The following is a 16878-nucleotide window of genomic DNA, read 5'->3' as shown; positions in this document are numbered from 1 at the left end:
CTCTTTCTCCATAAGTATTTTTCTTGAAAATAAAGAACTCTTCATTTAATTTAAAGAGTCTGCTGGATTTGAATAAAATTTTATTCTTTATATTTAAAAATTATGAAGATGCTCTTTAAAATAAAAAGCACATTGGAGATGTTCTACAACTTTATAAAAAAGAGCAAGCGACATGTTTCCACCCAAGGTTTAGCCAAATCCAAAGTTTATACCTCGATTCCATTTATTCCAGATTCTCACTCTTAAACTAATACCGTAAGTTACTTTTGAATTTTGACTTGTGCAATTACCATCCTACCCTTCACTTTTTATTTCACATTTTCACCCCGCCCAGCCACCTTTAAAACCCATCCACTTTCGGCTCTAATTCTGGTGGTTCTCCCTCTCCAAAACCCTTTCACTTCTGGCTCCAAGTCACAGTCTTTAGGCTCGATTTCGACGGTTTTCCTATCCAAAATCCTACCATCACCACTATTAGCCTTTCACTTCTCCTAAACAAAACCTACTAGCACTAACTATCGTTGCTTCCGATCATTGCCCGCCACCTACTATAATTGCGACCAAACCATCGCATTCCAACCCACCCAAAAGTCAATCCAACATAAAAAACACTTCAAAAACAACGTAATCAACCTCCAATCAATCAACACCCACAAACTCCTTGTAAAACCCTAAATTGACCTCCAATTAACTTAATTTTCATCGAAATGCAAAACCCTAAGGGATGTAGTGGACGGTGAACGATAGGCAACTAGGATTGGGTTTGTTGGCATTTTTGAGGTGGGATGCCGTGAAGCTATTGGTAGTAAGGGGTTAATTTCGGTGTCAGAAGCAACAAAACTTTGCTTAAAGCATGCGAACAAAAAAATTGCGATGGTCAACAAGTGCGGCAACACGTGGTCGAAGATGAGAGGGGTTTTGTAGTGGGAGATGGAGAATCCCGATAGTGGTGTTAGATTGGTCAATCGATTTCAGAATTAAGCTAGATCGGTTTGGACGGCGATCGAGTGAGTTTGGTGGGTGGTGGTGCTGGATGGTGATGGTGATGGTGGGTGGGTGGTGGGTAAAATGAGAAATAAAAGGTGAGGGGCGGATGGTAATACAAGTCAAAATCAATCAAAGTTAACTTACAATGTTAGTTTAAGGGTGAGAATCTATAACAAATGAACCAGGGTATAAACTGGGATTTGGATAAATCTCAGGTGAGAACATGTCGTTTGCTCTATAAAAAATAAGATTTGGTAAACGACATGCTCCCACGCAGGTTAGTGAAATGACAAGTTCTCACCCCGGTTTAATAAATTTTTTTTCACACCCTTAAATTAACACTGTTTTTATTTTATTTATTTTAACGTTAAAGACTAAAATGGCTATTTACTATATTTTAGTATTTCATTCTATAAAAATATGTCTCCCATCCACTGCCTAACCAACGCCACCACACCTTCGTTCAATCACCGAAGTCAGGATCAATCCTAAAACCCATAAAAAATTACCACAAGCACTTCTAGATCAATCACAATCAACTTCAAACAACCCCATATCTCAACCTCCTTTCAAAAACCTCCAAAACAAACCCAAAATTCACCAAATCAAAACCCAAAGGAAGAGCTGGGTCGACACGATCAAGGCTAAGGATGTTAAAGGGTTTTGGAGAGGGAACACCGTGGTGGGGGGGGAATTCTGGTGACAGGAGCTGTCAGAATTTTGCTAGGAAGGTTTGATAATTGCACGAAATCCTAAGAAGTTGGCTACATCAGTGGCATGCAATTATAGTGGGGGAGGTTGAAGGTTTTGGTGGGGGACGTAGTGAGGCTAGTGGTGGGGTCGGGGGCAATTATCGTTGATAGATTCGACCAGAAAGCTTGAAACCCAGTGTTAAGACATAGGTGGTGGTGGCAAATGGTGGTGCCATTCTGGGGGAGATGAAAGGGATTTTGGTGAGTGGGTTAAGGGGAGTGTGTTGGTGTTGTCAGGGGCATCAGATGACGCTAGAATTAGTCTGGATTGGCTTGAGATGGTGACTATGCGTTGGTGGTTTTGGTCACTAAATTGACAATTTGGCCTAAAAATGACCAAATTTGAGTTGGGAAAGATGAATCAAGGCAAAGGGTAAATGCACAGTTCAATGGAAGGTGAACTATCACCGAAAAATGCAACAAATGGTCGGTGTCGGCGTCGAGTTTGGTAATAGCAGATGTGGGGGAGATGAAGAAGAAGATGGAGGATAGTTGATATAGCACCCTCTGCATCTATGTCAAAACCCAATAATTTTACCAACATTATTTTAAGGGTGAGAATTTGAAATTATGTAATCAGGGTGAAAACTTTCTATTTCGCTAAACCTTCGATTGGCAATATGTGTTTACTAATAAGGTTTCTGCATGCTTATTCATTATTATGGAAACATTTGGAGATGATACTATAATTCAAATACTTTGTATTTGAATATCATTTTGCTTTAAATACTGTTATCAATACAAGGAGAACGCTTTAACTGTCAACTATACAATGAATCAAAAGGATGGAATCACATCCCAGATAACGTCATGGTTGGCAATTGCCTGCAAATTCATTCTTCAATGAACTGTGATCAGTTTCCGATACCACGTCTGTGCATTTTTCTACTATCTGGTGGAAATTCAGCCAAGCCAACTAAATTTTAGTAAAATTCAAAAGGTTAGTTAGATTAGATTTGATTATTCTCTATCTGAAACTACCATCATCCTTAATTTGGGATCAATTCTTCCCATATAAGTTAGATTGACCCAGCACTGAAATATCTTCAGGAGACAACATTAGTGCACCAGTACTCAAATAATGCCGAGCACCTCGAGCCCTGCAACACAAAATTATGCCACTAAATTGAACGCTACAGCCAAGATTGTATATGAATAATTTTTAATTTATTAGAATTTTGCAAGAATGCCAAGCAGAGATCAAAAGTACCTCCGTCTCTTTGTCTTATTCTTGAGTTCTGATAAACGAGAAGTTTCTGATCTTGAAATGCAGCCCAATGAAGAAAGATATTCATGAAATGCATCACCTTTCAGTGCTAAGTAAGATTTCCTTGGAACTATGGACTTAATTGTATTGAAAAGACTTGACTTCACCTCACTGCATTGCAGACAACCAAAGAAGTTACAGGTGTGATTACATTATATCAACGAAATGCATATACTACCAGCTTGTATTGATAAAAAAATAAAAGTGTTAATAAAACTACATTTACAACAAATTTTAGCTTAAATGAATTGAAATGGAAATGGAACATGCGTTTGCAATTATGATCACACACGCATAAAGAAATGATGCTATAGCACAAGTGAAGCATGGTATGTAAATTTTCTAACACACACAACTGTATAATCTCATTCAAGAAACACTCATGTATGCAGCTTTATTACATAATACAACAGGTTAGAAAAAGTTGAATACTTAAGCCCTGTTCTCCAAAATGTCTCCCATCTGTCAAGAGGTAGGAAGCACACAGATTGGATTCATGGTTCATCCCAGTCAAAATGTTCAAAACATGCAAATGATATTACAAGCATGAAGGTATATGGATGTACCTTTCTGACAATGCTTTACTTTTGGGTAATTTACCGGATGCCATCATATTAGTTGTGCAAGAAAACATTTCCCAACTCAAATCCTTCATTCTGTCAGCGGCTAGATTTGATCCTACAGTTGAAACACTTTTTGCAGCAAAGTGGAATCCATGCTGTGCTATTGTGGAAGTCATCTGTGAGTGTTCATCACGCCAGCTGGATGAATCTGATTCCTCACAAGGAAACTTTGACACTTCCAAATAGTCCTGCAGAAGTACCAAATCATTATCATGAACCACATATGAAAAAAGTAAAAGGAAAAGATCCTTTATAGTGTCATATAACTTACTAGAGTTTGGCACTTTGAAAGTAACAGATCAGAATCAGAAATTAGTTTGCACATCCCATTAGCAAGTTTTACAATTTGAAAAGCATCTGTCTTTTCTGAGGTGACATACTGTTTTAGGTCTATTTGGCTGTGACGAAGTTTACTCCATGATTCTTTTACTTGATCAACTGCCAAACAGCACCTATGCTTCTCCATGGGTTCAGATCTCTTCTCAAAATCTATGCGGCTACACTCATCCAAAACTTGATACCCTCTCGACACAGCCTCCCCATGTTCGTTTTGGGAATCTTCCACATCCTCTCCTTGAGATGGTTCTGCAAGATCACAAATATTTCCCAACATATCTGAAAATTCAGGTAATCTGACTGGAGATTCATAATCAGCTTCAACAGGTGCAAGGTTAAGATCAAACCCATTTCCCACAGAAACTTCTACAGTTTCAGCAACATCACCACTACACACTGTCCCGGATAACAACTCTACTCCATCAACAATTTCGGTTTCTGGAACAATTGTTGATTCTGGCACACCTGATATATCAACTGATTTGCATGTACCATTAATATAGCTGTTGTTTGCTATTTCTGAACATTGATTATGGTTTTCCTCAATGTTTTCTGCTTCAGAATGAAGTAGCTTGTCAGTTGGTGGTTTTATGCAGTTTTGTGTATTTGAAAAATGAAAACTACTATAATCTTCATGGTATAATTCTTTGTTAGTACTCTTCTCTGCCATTGGAGGACATCTATCAAGGAAGAGATCATCTTCAGAATCAGAAGATGTAACTACATTCACTTTTCTCCTAATGTCTCGCCGAGCAAATGAAACTGGGGTACCAGGGAAACTGGAAAGCCCACAGGCAGTATTGGGAGGATCTTCGAATTCATTGTTAGTGTGAACAGAGCAATTCAAGCTTAACATTGCTTTCTTCTTGGCCTCTATGCTGTCTGTTTCAATATTATGCATATCCTGCCTACTTAGCATTTGCTTATGTCCTTCCCCCTCTGCTAACTCCCTCAAAATTGTATTTTCTTCCATCAAGGATAGCGACTTAGAGATCTCCTTCTCAACCAGTTCAGATAACTCAGATGGGAAATCCCAAGGGATTATCTTTGGAAGCATTTGATGGCCAGCGTCAGCATCAAATAGTAGTGGACAACACACTTTCTGCATTATTTTATCTGAAAATTGAATAAGTTAATGTTAAAAGTTAGGCCTTTTCTCTAGAGCCTATACAATGTTAATGACTGGAAAAAAAAAAAAATTATTATGCATGCAAATCATGTATTTGATCAGAGGTTTTTGTGATTTTCATGCAACAGGCAAGCATTTGAACAAAGCATAACAGAAACCATTCGGAATGTTTGGGAAAAGCCTTTGCAGGCACAAATCCATCATACAAACTGAATGGATTCTTTTATGATTGATCTACTCATCAACAAACTCCCACACACGAACCAAACTAAATAGAAAAGGAAAGAAAACCATCGAAGACGGTTGTATGAGATCTCTTGAAGTAGCAGTAACGGGAACTAATTGCCAGATCTATAATTTGGGGAAACAACAAATAAAGCAAAAAACAATAATAAGCATGCATGCCTGTACTATCCAAGAATGCATACATGTGTTGCATGATTAACCTTTTCCAGATCTTTTATTCTGGCACCAGAACTGGATATGCATAATGGTTTTCCGGATATCTGTATCACAGTATTCAATCAACTGCTCCAGTAAATGACGTTCAATGTCCACTTTCTCAGCGGCACAGATCTATAGAGCAATAACAGAATGAAGTCAAGTGATTATAAACTTCCATAAGCGAAAGCACAGCCAAAAAAAAATAGCAGTAGAAGCACATACCATAAACAAATGGGAAAGCAGATCCTTTGGCGATGGCATGGTGAAAGATATTTCGAACCTGTCCAAATTGTCCGGCAGAATGACATCATTACCTGGGTATTAACACAAACAATGAGCAACAACATGAAACTATATGAAAGTAGACAAAATGAAAATAATTTTAAACAGAATGTCCTCTTACTATTGCTAGTCAATATTACAGGCCCCTTAGCTTTTTCTGCAATTTGTTGAATGGCGGCAATGAAACCACGGTCTTCAGCAAAAATGATATCCACATCCTCAAAAAGAATCAAGGGTTTAATAACTGCTCTATCATAGACAGTTCTCTCTTTGCAGACATACTTCCCTAAAGTTCCCAAGACTTCACGAGAATTTTCTTTATCTGATGTACGTATCACTTTGATCATCTCATCATCAACTTGCTGCAATGCTTCACCATTGCATAAAATATTGGTAGATTCCATGATATTCTTATTCTGCAAATCCAGAGGATTTCCCATTGACCTGGAAGAAATACATTGTATAATGTCGGATAGACAATTATATTCTTAATAATTGATTTTTGCAAGAGCTTCAATCTTTCATAAACAATTGCCTGTAGAACTACTAGGAAGAAAAAGTAAAGCATCACTGCAGATCATAAAGGGACAAACCTGTCCAGGCAATGTGATTCTAAAGCCTCTCCAAATTTCTGCTTCACAACGGCTCCAAATCGACAATCTGATGCATTGTTCTATAAAACACACTAGATCAGTCAAATTCAAATTTAACTTTTCATTTAATAGCTCATTGTTAAACTATCATATTGCACTCCTTTTATTTAGTGAAATGACAGGATAGTCATATGATAGGAGGAAAGAATCCACACTGAATACCAAAAAGGGATATTGCCAAACGGCCCAAACCATACGGAACAATAATAGAGCGGTTATATCTGACTTTTTTTGCAATAATGCAAGTACAGTTCCCCTTGGTTTGGGTATGTAATGGAATGAAAGGTTATTCTATTTTCTTACGAAATTGGGTTTCTCAAGAACTCTGCAATTTCCTTTCCCCTGCAGTTAAAGTTCCCAATAGCCAAAAAGAACCTTCAAGTCTAAAGAAACTACAGATTCAAGTACAGTTCCAAAATGCACATAATAAAAGGGATCTGAGTGGTGGTTATGTGAAAAGAACATAATATTCAATAAGCATCTAAAAGTTCCACTACATGCCCAACTATCTTTGCGTTTTGATTGGTAGTTTATTCATGTTGGGATCATTAAGCTGGCCAAACAAAATTGTAAAAATGTTTCAACAATATTCCATAAATTTAGAAGTACCTCTAGAACTTTGAACCTTTTCTCAACTGCACAAGCATGAATAGCTGCAGATTTCCCACTCTGCAACAAGAAAGACACACTATAACCACCCATATATAAACCAAAAGGTATTGCATTGAACAATTATTAAAATAGTGTAATTATATATCACTCCATAATGCAAATATGTCCATTCAAGAAATAAAAAGGAAATCTAGATGTAGATTACCAAAGGACAGCAATGTGATCTTACCTTCCCAGTTCCCACAATCAGCTAATGCATGTAAACCTAAGAGGATTACTACTTGAGCTATGGATATGCAAATTATCAAAGAATATCAGAAAGTGTTTTGCATTTTATAACAAAACGTTTGAAATACTCAATTCCATTTGCGATCATCGACAAAGCAATTTCTCAAAATAGTACATTTTTTCATAATTTAAAATCAAAACCGAATGAAAAAAAAAAAAAAGGAAAAAGACATCACTTTCGTGAACCTCATAGACTAGAAAACCAACTATCAAGGACCTTCAAAAATATTGAACACGAACTTATCATGTATTCAAAGAAATATCATTGCACCAGTCGTAACATAAGATAAGAAGATACTTCATTAAATGCAATTTTGACAGTTCCCATTGTAAGTTCACAAACAGAAAACAGCACAATACAAACTTCAAATAGTAATTGATTAAAGATAATACAGTAGCAAAACATATAACATACCCCAACAGGCCCAGTAACTAGAAGAACATTCTTCAAGCCATCTTCATCTATATTTTCTGAATCAGAGTCAATTTCATAATCATCTTGCAAACTGCATTTGTCACTACCGGAGGAATCTTTGATGGTTCGAAATTCTCTTTCACGCCAAAGATGCAGCCAATCACTTAGAAACTTTACTGATTCATTATTACCACATACCTGCAGGAAATTGTTTCTGATTCAGCCCCAGAATGGATCAAAAGAACTAGCTTATTCAAAATAGCTAACCTCTGTGGCATTTTTTGGCCGGTATTTATCTGTCCATAAGCTAACCTTGGGCTGATTACCACAACCATTATAGTACGACATCAACCTGCTAGTAAAACAATATAATCAATGGATTTCACAGTGCAAACACAGAAATTGATAACAGAAAAAAAATAAAAAAGTGCATAAATGAATAAAAACATGCATTAAATGAATAATCATGTTTCAAATTAGTATCAAGTAAAACTTGAGACTAGTACCAGGGTGCAATTTTGTAGTAGTATCTGTTTTAAGTGAAAAAAAAAAAAAAAAAGAAAAAAAAAACAAAATCACAAAAGCCTTATCTTGATCTTAAAAGCAGGATGATTCTGAACATCAAAAGTAAGCTACAAAATTATTAAAAGCAGGATGATTCTGAACATCAAAAGTAAGCTACAAAATTATTAAAAGCAGTTTACATGGTAATAATAGAAGCACTCAGACAAACTGTAAAAGTATTTGTGAGTATCAAGCTAAATTGACAAACAGAATGCGTTTCTTGTCCCAAAGATGAATAAATAAAATACAGATGGTTAAAGAGATTCCTGCAAACACGATTTCCAGTAAGTTTGTTACCCAGAAAATCCGTACCTTTCTTGAGGAAATATAAATTTCTCTTCCACATCAGATTTTCTAACAGAAGCAGCATTCCCAGGAAATCTATTTTCATCCAGCTGATGGTCCTGCTAACAATGTCACTAGAATGACTCAAGATCATAGCATGACTTATGAAGTACATAACAGAAAATTCAAATGAGCTAATAGAAAATGCCTTGCAGAAGTAATTCAGAAAAACAGGAACTGAAGAAGAAAGAATGTATGTAAACTAAGATGTTGTTATATGTACCGTATCTGAGCCAGTCAAGATCTGACAGCATGCCTCTTGCTCATCAACTACCATGACCGAGACTTTTGGTGATGTTTCAATCACATGTTCTTTTTTAATACAACAACGATCCGAAGACACTTTATCTTGAAGAAGGGACTCATCACCAGGATGTGAATCACTGGGAAGCTTTTCAAAATTTAAGGACTCCACAGAGCTTTCAAACACAGAGGAGATTGTGCCCTCCAGACTACAACTTCCACTGGTAGATGTTTTCTCGCAAAAGGTCCAGTTTCCCCAATTAATAGACACAACTTCATCCTGAATCCTTTCAAATACATGAATAGGACCAATAGTATTATCTTTTCTGCCAATTGAACAACAATTACTGTCTACTTCAGTCATCTCCAGATTTTTCTTTCCCGATTTCCTTACTGCGAAAAAAGGATGTATCTGCTTTCCGGCAAACATCCGCGTATTTTCCTAATCAAAGATGTAATAAAGTTCATAAAAGAGTATTACATCCTCTAATCATTAAGTGACTAAATGTTAAGATTTTTACGAGGTCAATTTACTGCATAATCCACTTTTTCTTCCATTACTTTGCTTTCGTTCTCTCTCACTATAGCCTGGTAAGATAAATTTGTACAAATCTAACTCATTACACCAAAAACCAAAGTCTTATTATAACTCAATTTCCAATAATTGCTTCTAATTTGACCGACAAATTGATTATAAGCATACACAACATTCAACACGCAACTTTTGCTAATTACGGATAAATATCTAGCCAAAAGGATCAAGACGACAACAATATTTGAAACAATTAATTAAACTATTGACAGCAAAGCAATGCACTGTTACCGACCTCAGCTGTCAATTTAGCTTCTAGTCTTAAATTAGGGATGGGCGGAGATGCCTCCTCACTCTCCATTACATTACTCAATACTTTCCCATTACGAACCCCGTTTTTCTTCGGGGTAGTGTTCTTTGGAGACTTCCCGTTTTTCTTCGGGGTAGAGTTCTTTGGAGATTTCTCTTTCATCTGTAAATAAAAATAAATGTAATTAATCCATTATTTTTTAAATTAATCCAATGAAATAACAACTGATTTGTAATTGCAGGTAAACTTGCCATTTTAGAAGCTTTAGTAGCCGGAGGCGTTGCCTTTCCCTTTCGCTTTCTAATCTTCTTGCCCTGACTACCACAACAGAATTCTTGATCATCCTCATTATCACCCTCCACTTCACATTCCTTGTCGGCATTTTGATCTCCGCCGTCACATTCTTGTTCTGGCGATTTCTGCGGAAACAGCGTCGACTGAACCAGCCTCCGCCGAACGCTCCTTCTTCCGGCCTCAAGCTCGCCTTTCTCGGCTAATTGATCCATTGAATTAGAGTATTAGACTAATTTCGCACAATTAGGGTTTTCTAAGATTTTAGGGGTTTTGATAATTTGGGACTTTGTTGTTGGACAGACTGAGAGAGTGAAAGTATAACAGAAAACGTGATCTGGAGACAGATTTATGGAGGGAAATTGGATTTTGTTCCCGCCTTAAAATATGAAGAGTGATTCCTTGGTAACGATAAATTATTAATTACTTAAATTTTATTTTATAGTTAAAAAAATTACAGATTCCGTATTGACTTAGAACAAAATATTTGGTCAGCCCTACGGTTACAGCCGGTTGCCAACAAATTCAAAGTTTACAGTTCCCGCCTTTGTTGGAATAGATTTTTACTGCTCAAATAAACAAATGTTGTATTAGTGGCTTGTTATGATTTGAGTAACAATTTACAAGTGTTTTTATAACGGTGAAAGTCAAATACAAGTATAACACATTGTATACTGTAGAAGCATTTCCAAATGACTCTTTATATGATGAAAATTATTTATTATAAAGAGTCTATCTATAAAAACAAGAGTCTAATAAATTCTTTATATTTTAAATATAAATTAAAGAGTGAGTTTGACTCTCCACATTTAGAGAGTCAAATTTCACTCTCTATCCTAATTTTAATTAATAAACTACATATTCATATGCATTTTATTTATTAATTCTATCTCCCATTAAGTATTTTTCTTGAAAATAAAGAACATCTTCATTTAATTTAAAGAGTTCATTGGATTTGAATACAAATTTATAAAAATTTTATTATTTATATTTAGAAATTAATGAAGATGCTCTTTAAAATAAAGAGCACCATTGAAGATGCTCTAATAACTTTATAAAAAAAGAGCAAGCGACATGTTTCCACCCGAGGTTTAGCCAAATCCAAAGTTTATACTCTCGATTCCATTTATTCCAGATTCTCACTCTTAAACTAATACCGTAAGTTACTTTTGAATTTTGACTTGTACAATTACCATCCTACCCTTCACTTTTTATTTCACATTTTCACCCCGCCCAGCCACCTTTAAAACCCATCCACTTTCGGCTCTAATTCTGGTGGTTCTCCCTCTCCAAAACCCTTTCACTTCTGGCTCCAAGTCACAGTCTATTAGGCTCGATTTCGACGGTTTTTCGGCTCCAAAATCCTACCGCTCACCACTATTAGCCTCTCCACTTCCTCCTAAACAAAACCCCTACCAGCACTAACCATCATTGCTTCCCGATCACTGGCCGCCACCTACTATAATTTGCAACCAAACCATCGCATTCCAAACCCACCCAAAAGTCAATCCAACATAAAAACACTTCAAAAACCAACGTAATCAACCTTCAATCAATCACACACCCACAAACTCCTTATAAAACCCTAAATTGACCTCCAGTTAATCTTAATTTTCACCGAAATCACAAAACCCTAAAGGGAGTAACGGACGGTGAATGACAGGGAATTAGGATTGGGGCTGTTGGTAGTTTTTGAGTTGGAATGCCGGTGAAGCTATTGGTAGTAATGGGGTTGATTTCCGGTGTTGGGAGCAACCAAAACTTTGCTTAAAGCACGCGAACAAAAAGATTGCGATGGTCAACAAATGGCGGCAACACGTGGTCGAAGATGAGAGGGGTTTTGTAGTGGGAGATGAGAGAATCCTGATGGTGGTGTTAGATTGGTCAATCGATTTCAGAATTAAGCTAGATCGGGTTTGGACGGCGATCGAGTGGGTTTGGTGGGTGGTGGTGGCTGGATGGTGATGGTCATGGTGGGTGGGTGGGGTGAAAATGTGAAATAAAAAGTGAAGGGGGCCGGATGGTAATTGCAGAAGTCAAAACTCAAAGTTAACTTACAATGTTAGTTGAAGGGTGAGAATTTATAATAAATGAAACCAGGAGTATAAACTTGGGATTTGGCTAAATCTCAGGTGAGAACATGTCGTTTGCTCTATAAAAAATAAGATTTGAGTAAATGACATGTTCCCACGCAAGGTTAGTGAAATGACAAGTTCTCACCCCCGGTTTCATAAATTCTAGATTTACACCCTTAAATCAATACTGTTTGGTTTTTTTTTGTTTTTAACAGTTAAAGAATAAAATGGCCATTTACTATATTTTAGTATTTTCATTTTTATAAAAATATCTCTCCCATCCACTGCCTAACCAACGCCACCACACCCTCTTGTTCAATCACCGAAGTCAGGATCAATCCTAAAACCCATAAAAAATTACCACAAACACTTATAGATAAATCACAATCAACTTCCAAACAACCACATACCTCAACCTCCTTTCAAAAACCTCCGAAACAAACACCAATCAAACCCAAAATTCACCAAAATCATAAAACCCAAAGGGAAGAGGTGGTCGACACGATCGAGGCTGAGGATGATAGGGGGTTTTTGAGAGGGAACACCGGTGGTGCAAAAGGCGGTGGTGGGGGGAATTTATGGTGACAGGAGTGGTCGAAATTTTGCTAGGAAGGTTTGATAATTGCACGAAATCCTAAGGAGTTGGCTACATCAGTCGACACGCAATTATAGTGGAGGAGGTTGAAGGTTTTGGTGGGGGGACTCTGGTGAGGCTAATGGTGGGATCGAAGGGCAATTTTCGTTGATAGATTCGACCAGAAAGGCTTGAAACCCAGTGTTAAGACAGTAGGTGGTGGTTGGCAAATGGTGGTGCCATTGGGTGGGGGATGAAAGGGATTTTGGTGAGTGGGCTAAGGGGATTGTGTTGGTGTTGTCGGGGGCATCAAATGACGCTAGAATTAGGCTGGATTGGCTTGAGATGGCGGCTATGCGTTGGTGGTTTTGGTCACTTAAATTGACAATTTTGGCCTAAAAATGACCAAATTTGAGTTGGGAAAGATGAATCAAGGCAAAGGGTAAACCGCACAGTTCAATGGAAGGTGAACTATCACCGAAAAATGCAACAAATGGTCGGTGTCGGCGTCGACTGTTTGGTAATAGCAGATGTGGGGGAGATGAAGAAGAAGATGGAGGATAGTTTGATAATAGCACCCTCTGCATCTATGTCAAAACCCAATAATTATTACCAACATTATTTTAAGGGTGAGAATTTGAAATTTATGTAATCATGGGTGAAAACTTTCTATTTCGCTAAACCTTCGGTGGGAATATGTCATTTACTAATAAGGTTTCTACATGCTTATTCATTATTATGGAAACATTTGGAGAATGATACTTATAAGCATTAATAATCTATCAATTAACTAATTAAATTTTATTAAATATGTCTTGCTTGTTTGATACACATAATATGTACACTGCAATCATCAATGGATCATGATTTATACTTTTTAAAAAGTTGTAGTTGTCTTTAGTTTAATTAATAATTTAGATATACGAAAGTTTAGTTATTAGATTTGAACCTTATTTGTTTAAAAATTATTATAGGAGTTGTATTATTATGAATTAACAAAAAAATTTCAAGTTACATCTCATTCTTCCTGATTTTGATTAGATTACTCACATGTAATTACATGCTGTCGAATTAAATTAATTTCAACAAATTATGTAAATATAAATTGGAGTAACGATAATAGAGAGCATCTAATTGGTTTCGACCGTTGACCTTTATTAACATCAACCAAGTTGAGACTGTGAACACGTGAACTGTGGACAAGTATAGGATACGCGCTGATTATTCGCGTGGATTATCTGGGTATGTTCATGTCCGAAACAACAAGAAATCCAGAAATTCTTTTCCGCCACTCTTGAAAAGAAAACCCAAACAGGAGTGAGTGGGGTACAAGTAGATGCTCCTAAATCTAAAAAGCAACTCACTGATTCACCGAAATACCCTTACTCAATAACACAACATATATTTTTCAGAAATATAGTGCGTGTTTGGCTAACTATTTTTATCTGTATTTTAGACCGGATTTTTGAAATTGTGTTTGTTTTATTACTTGAAGAGTCCAACCCTGATAATAGAATCCTGACACAATCCTGACATTCTGACCGTTACATTTATTTTTTCTTTTTTTTTTTTCACTGCATCCTCACCATTTCACTTTCTTCTCCGTGCTTCAGTTCTCAATTCACATTACCGTTTTAGTGCTTCACTTTCTCAATATCCATCACCACCATTTCAGTTTCTGATAATCCATTACCAGGTTCGATGCTTCACTTCCCAGTTTGCATTACCACCATCTCCCTTTCCAGTTTCCAGTACCAGCACCGTGAACCCCCAATGCCCTCTGTCACAAACTCACATTCTAACCCAACGTGAACCCACCGTCAACCCGGAAACCAGCCCACCCCGAGCCTCCCTGCACCACCCACGACCCGACTCTCCCCAACCCACCCACCCGACCACCACACCCGAGATCTACCCCACCCCCAGCCCCACGCCGATCCACCAAGCACCACCCACACCCCAACCCAGCCCACCTAGCCACCACGCACGCGCCCAACCCCCCACCCGAGCCACCACCACCACCCCTACCACCACTCACCCGATCTACCCCACACAACCCACCCAAGCACCACGCACCACCACGACCCCAACCCCCACCCAGCCACCCACCCCACCACCACGCCCACCCAGCCCACACCACCACCACCAGACGCAGCCACCCCGAGCCACCACGCACCCACGCGATCTACCCCACACAACCCACCCACCACCCACCACACCACGACCCAACCAGCCCACCCGAGCCACCACGCACCCCACACGCACCCCACCCAGCCCACCCACCACCACCAGCCACCCCACACCCACCACCGATCTACCCCACACAAGCCCACCCAACCACCCCCACCACCACACCCCAACCCAGCCCACCCAGCCACCACGCACCACCACGACCCCAACCCAGCCCACCCATCCACCACTCACACCACCCCAACCACCCACGCACCACCATGACCCCGATCTACCCCACACCAACCCACCCAAGCCACCACCCCAACCACACCCCAACAACCCACCCAAGCACCACGCACCACCACGACTGTAAGCACCCTCACTGCATTTTAAACTGCATTTTTTCTTTCAAATAACATGCTTTGTTTTGTGGAAAATGTGTCCACTATAAAACAAACCCAAACCCACCTTATATGTATTAAAGCAATTGGGTTTTTTTCGGCTTTTAATTGGGTTTTTTTTTGGGCAATTCTTGTTTTATTTGGGATTTTGTTTTAATTCAGTTTTTATTTGATTAGTTATTGGATATAATTGTTAATTCGGTTTTTATTTTATTCGGCAATTGGCACAGGATTGTTTTAATTGGGTTTTTTGTTTTGTTTGACAGCTTTTTAATCTTGTGTACACACGGATCCATTTAATTGTATTTGGATGTTTTATCTGACTCAGAGAAGGGAAGAGACTCACGACGTATCCAAATCAAGTTTGTAAGTTTCCGTTATCTATTTGTTTTCAAGACACCGAGCCGCTATTTTTTTCAATTTTTTTTTGGAAATAATTTGTATTAGTATTGTTTTTTTTCTTTTCATTAATCCTTTGAATTTGGACTTTAATAATGCGTTTTGTATTTGGTTAACTGAAATATTTTATTCCGGTTTCACTAATGATTTATTTGTTTATAGATTTGACGTCGTTCTTTAATCGTACCCAGAAATTACGCTCATATGCATAAATGTCAGCATAATTTATCTCGACGTCGCAGGATCGTATTACTTGCAACAGAGGCGAAAGTTTCGACTTTTTTCTAGAGTTGGAGTTCGTCATACACCCTGTTGGTCGACAGTGTCTGTATCTTCCCCTGCATTGACGTCTTCAAGCAGTGTCGGATCGAACGAGGTATACTTTTATATGTGTTTAGTTGATTACGTTAACATGTGATTATTATATTGTGTAATGTGCTTGGTGATTCGTATGGTGCCCCAATGTTGGTTGTCCCTCACCGTACTGTCCTTAGATGGGTGATTCTGTGGCTTGGTCTGCTGAGATGACCCACAGATTTCTGGTCCTGTTATCTGAGGCGGCGAAAACTTCACATGGTACGGCATAAAAACAGCTGATTACCAAGAAATGTTGGCGACACTATCATCATTGGCTGGCAGGAGACTCAACGTGACACAATTAGCCTCTAAGTTCTTTCGCCTGCGAAAACTTTATCAAGCATGGCGGAAATTGCTGCAACACACAGGATTCGGGTGGGATCAGGAGTCACAAAGTCCAACGTGTCCCGTTGAGTTTGGCAAGAATATGTCAAGGTAAATTATCATATTTTTTAACTATTATTATTCAACGTCATTGTAAATATACGCATTTTTTCGGACTGCTAAATATAATATATTATTCGTTTAACTTGTCAGCAAAACCCACTGCGCAACAATTTTACCACAAGGACTTCCCCACAAGGAACTTTATGAAATAATTTTGAGAAGCAACTGCCACTAAGATATGCGTACACATCTACATCCCAACAGGTGGAGCCCTCCAGTTATTCCAATCCCGGCTCGGTTCCTATGGATGATAGCGACTTTGAACCTGATCCTGATCGTTTGACAGGGGAAAAACGGCCAAACACATCTGGTCATGGAGAGCAGAAATCGTAGGCATAGAAGGGGGCCCGGACATACAATTGCGGATGCCATTTTTAGCT

General features: G+C 38.2%; 1 protein-coding gene across 2 annotated transcripts; it reads right to left on the bottom strand.

Annotated features, from left to right (window-relative positions):
* Positions 1 to 2435: 2435 nt before the first annotated feature.
* Positions 2436 to 10466, bottom strand: LOC116139808. 2 transcript variants are annotated; one of them, XM_031425461.1, is made up of 15 exons: positions 10034 to 10466; positions 9768 to 9944; positions 8921 to 9382; positions 8665 to 8759; positions 8056 to 8140; positions 7789 to 7986; positions 7083 to 7142; positions 6414 to 6493; positions 5942 to 6264; positions 5761 to 5852; positions 5541 to 5670; positions 3901 to 5081; positions 3573 to 3817; positions 2950 to 3117; positions 2436 to 2839 (listed from the first exon to the last, which is right to left on the bottom strand). In XM_031425461.1, the coding sequence occupies exons 1-15, from the start codon at positions 10286 to 10288 to the stop codon at positions 2740 to 2742; spliced, it is 3651 nt and encodes a 1216-aa protein (XP_031281321.1). In that variant the 5' UTR covers positions 10289 to 10466; the 3' UTR covers positions 2436 to 2739. The 2 variants fall into 2 exon arrangements, with proteins under 2 accessions (XP_031281321.1, XP_031281322.1); XM_031425462.1 differs by having other exon boundaries at positions 8665 to 8756.
* Positions 10467 to 16878: the final 6412 nt, after the last annotated feature.

This window comes from Pistacia vera, unplaced genomic scaffold (genome assembly GCF_008641045.1).
Source record: "Pistacia vera cultivar Batoury unplaced genomic scaffold, PisVer_v2 Contig359, whole genome shotgun sequence".
NCBI lineage: Eukaryota > Viridiplantae > Streptophyta > Magnoliopsida > Sapindales > Anacardiaceae > Pistacia > Pistacia vera.
Note: the sequence above shows the minus strand (reverse complement) of the source record. Positions and strands in the feature narration are given on the sequence as shown.

What these genes read in the sequence shown, in the direction of transcription:
- LOC116139808 (XM_031425461.1), bottom strand. Translation starts at nt 10,288, where the DNA reads ATGGATCAATTAGCCGAGAAAGGCGAGCTTGAGGCCGGAAGAAGGAGC. An exon ending in TCTTGACTGGCTCAGATACG is followed by an intron (nt 8,760 to 8,920) that starts GTACATATAACA and finishes TGACATTGTTAG; the next exon opens with CAGGACCATCAGCTGGATGA. An exon ending in TAGTTACTGGGCCTGTTGGG is followed by an intron (nt 7,143 to 7,788) that starts GTATGTTATATG and finishes TTCTTGTTGCAG; the next exon opens with AGTGGGAAATCTGCAGCTAT.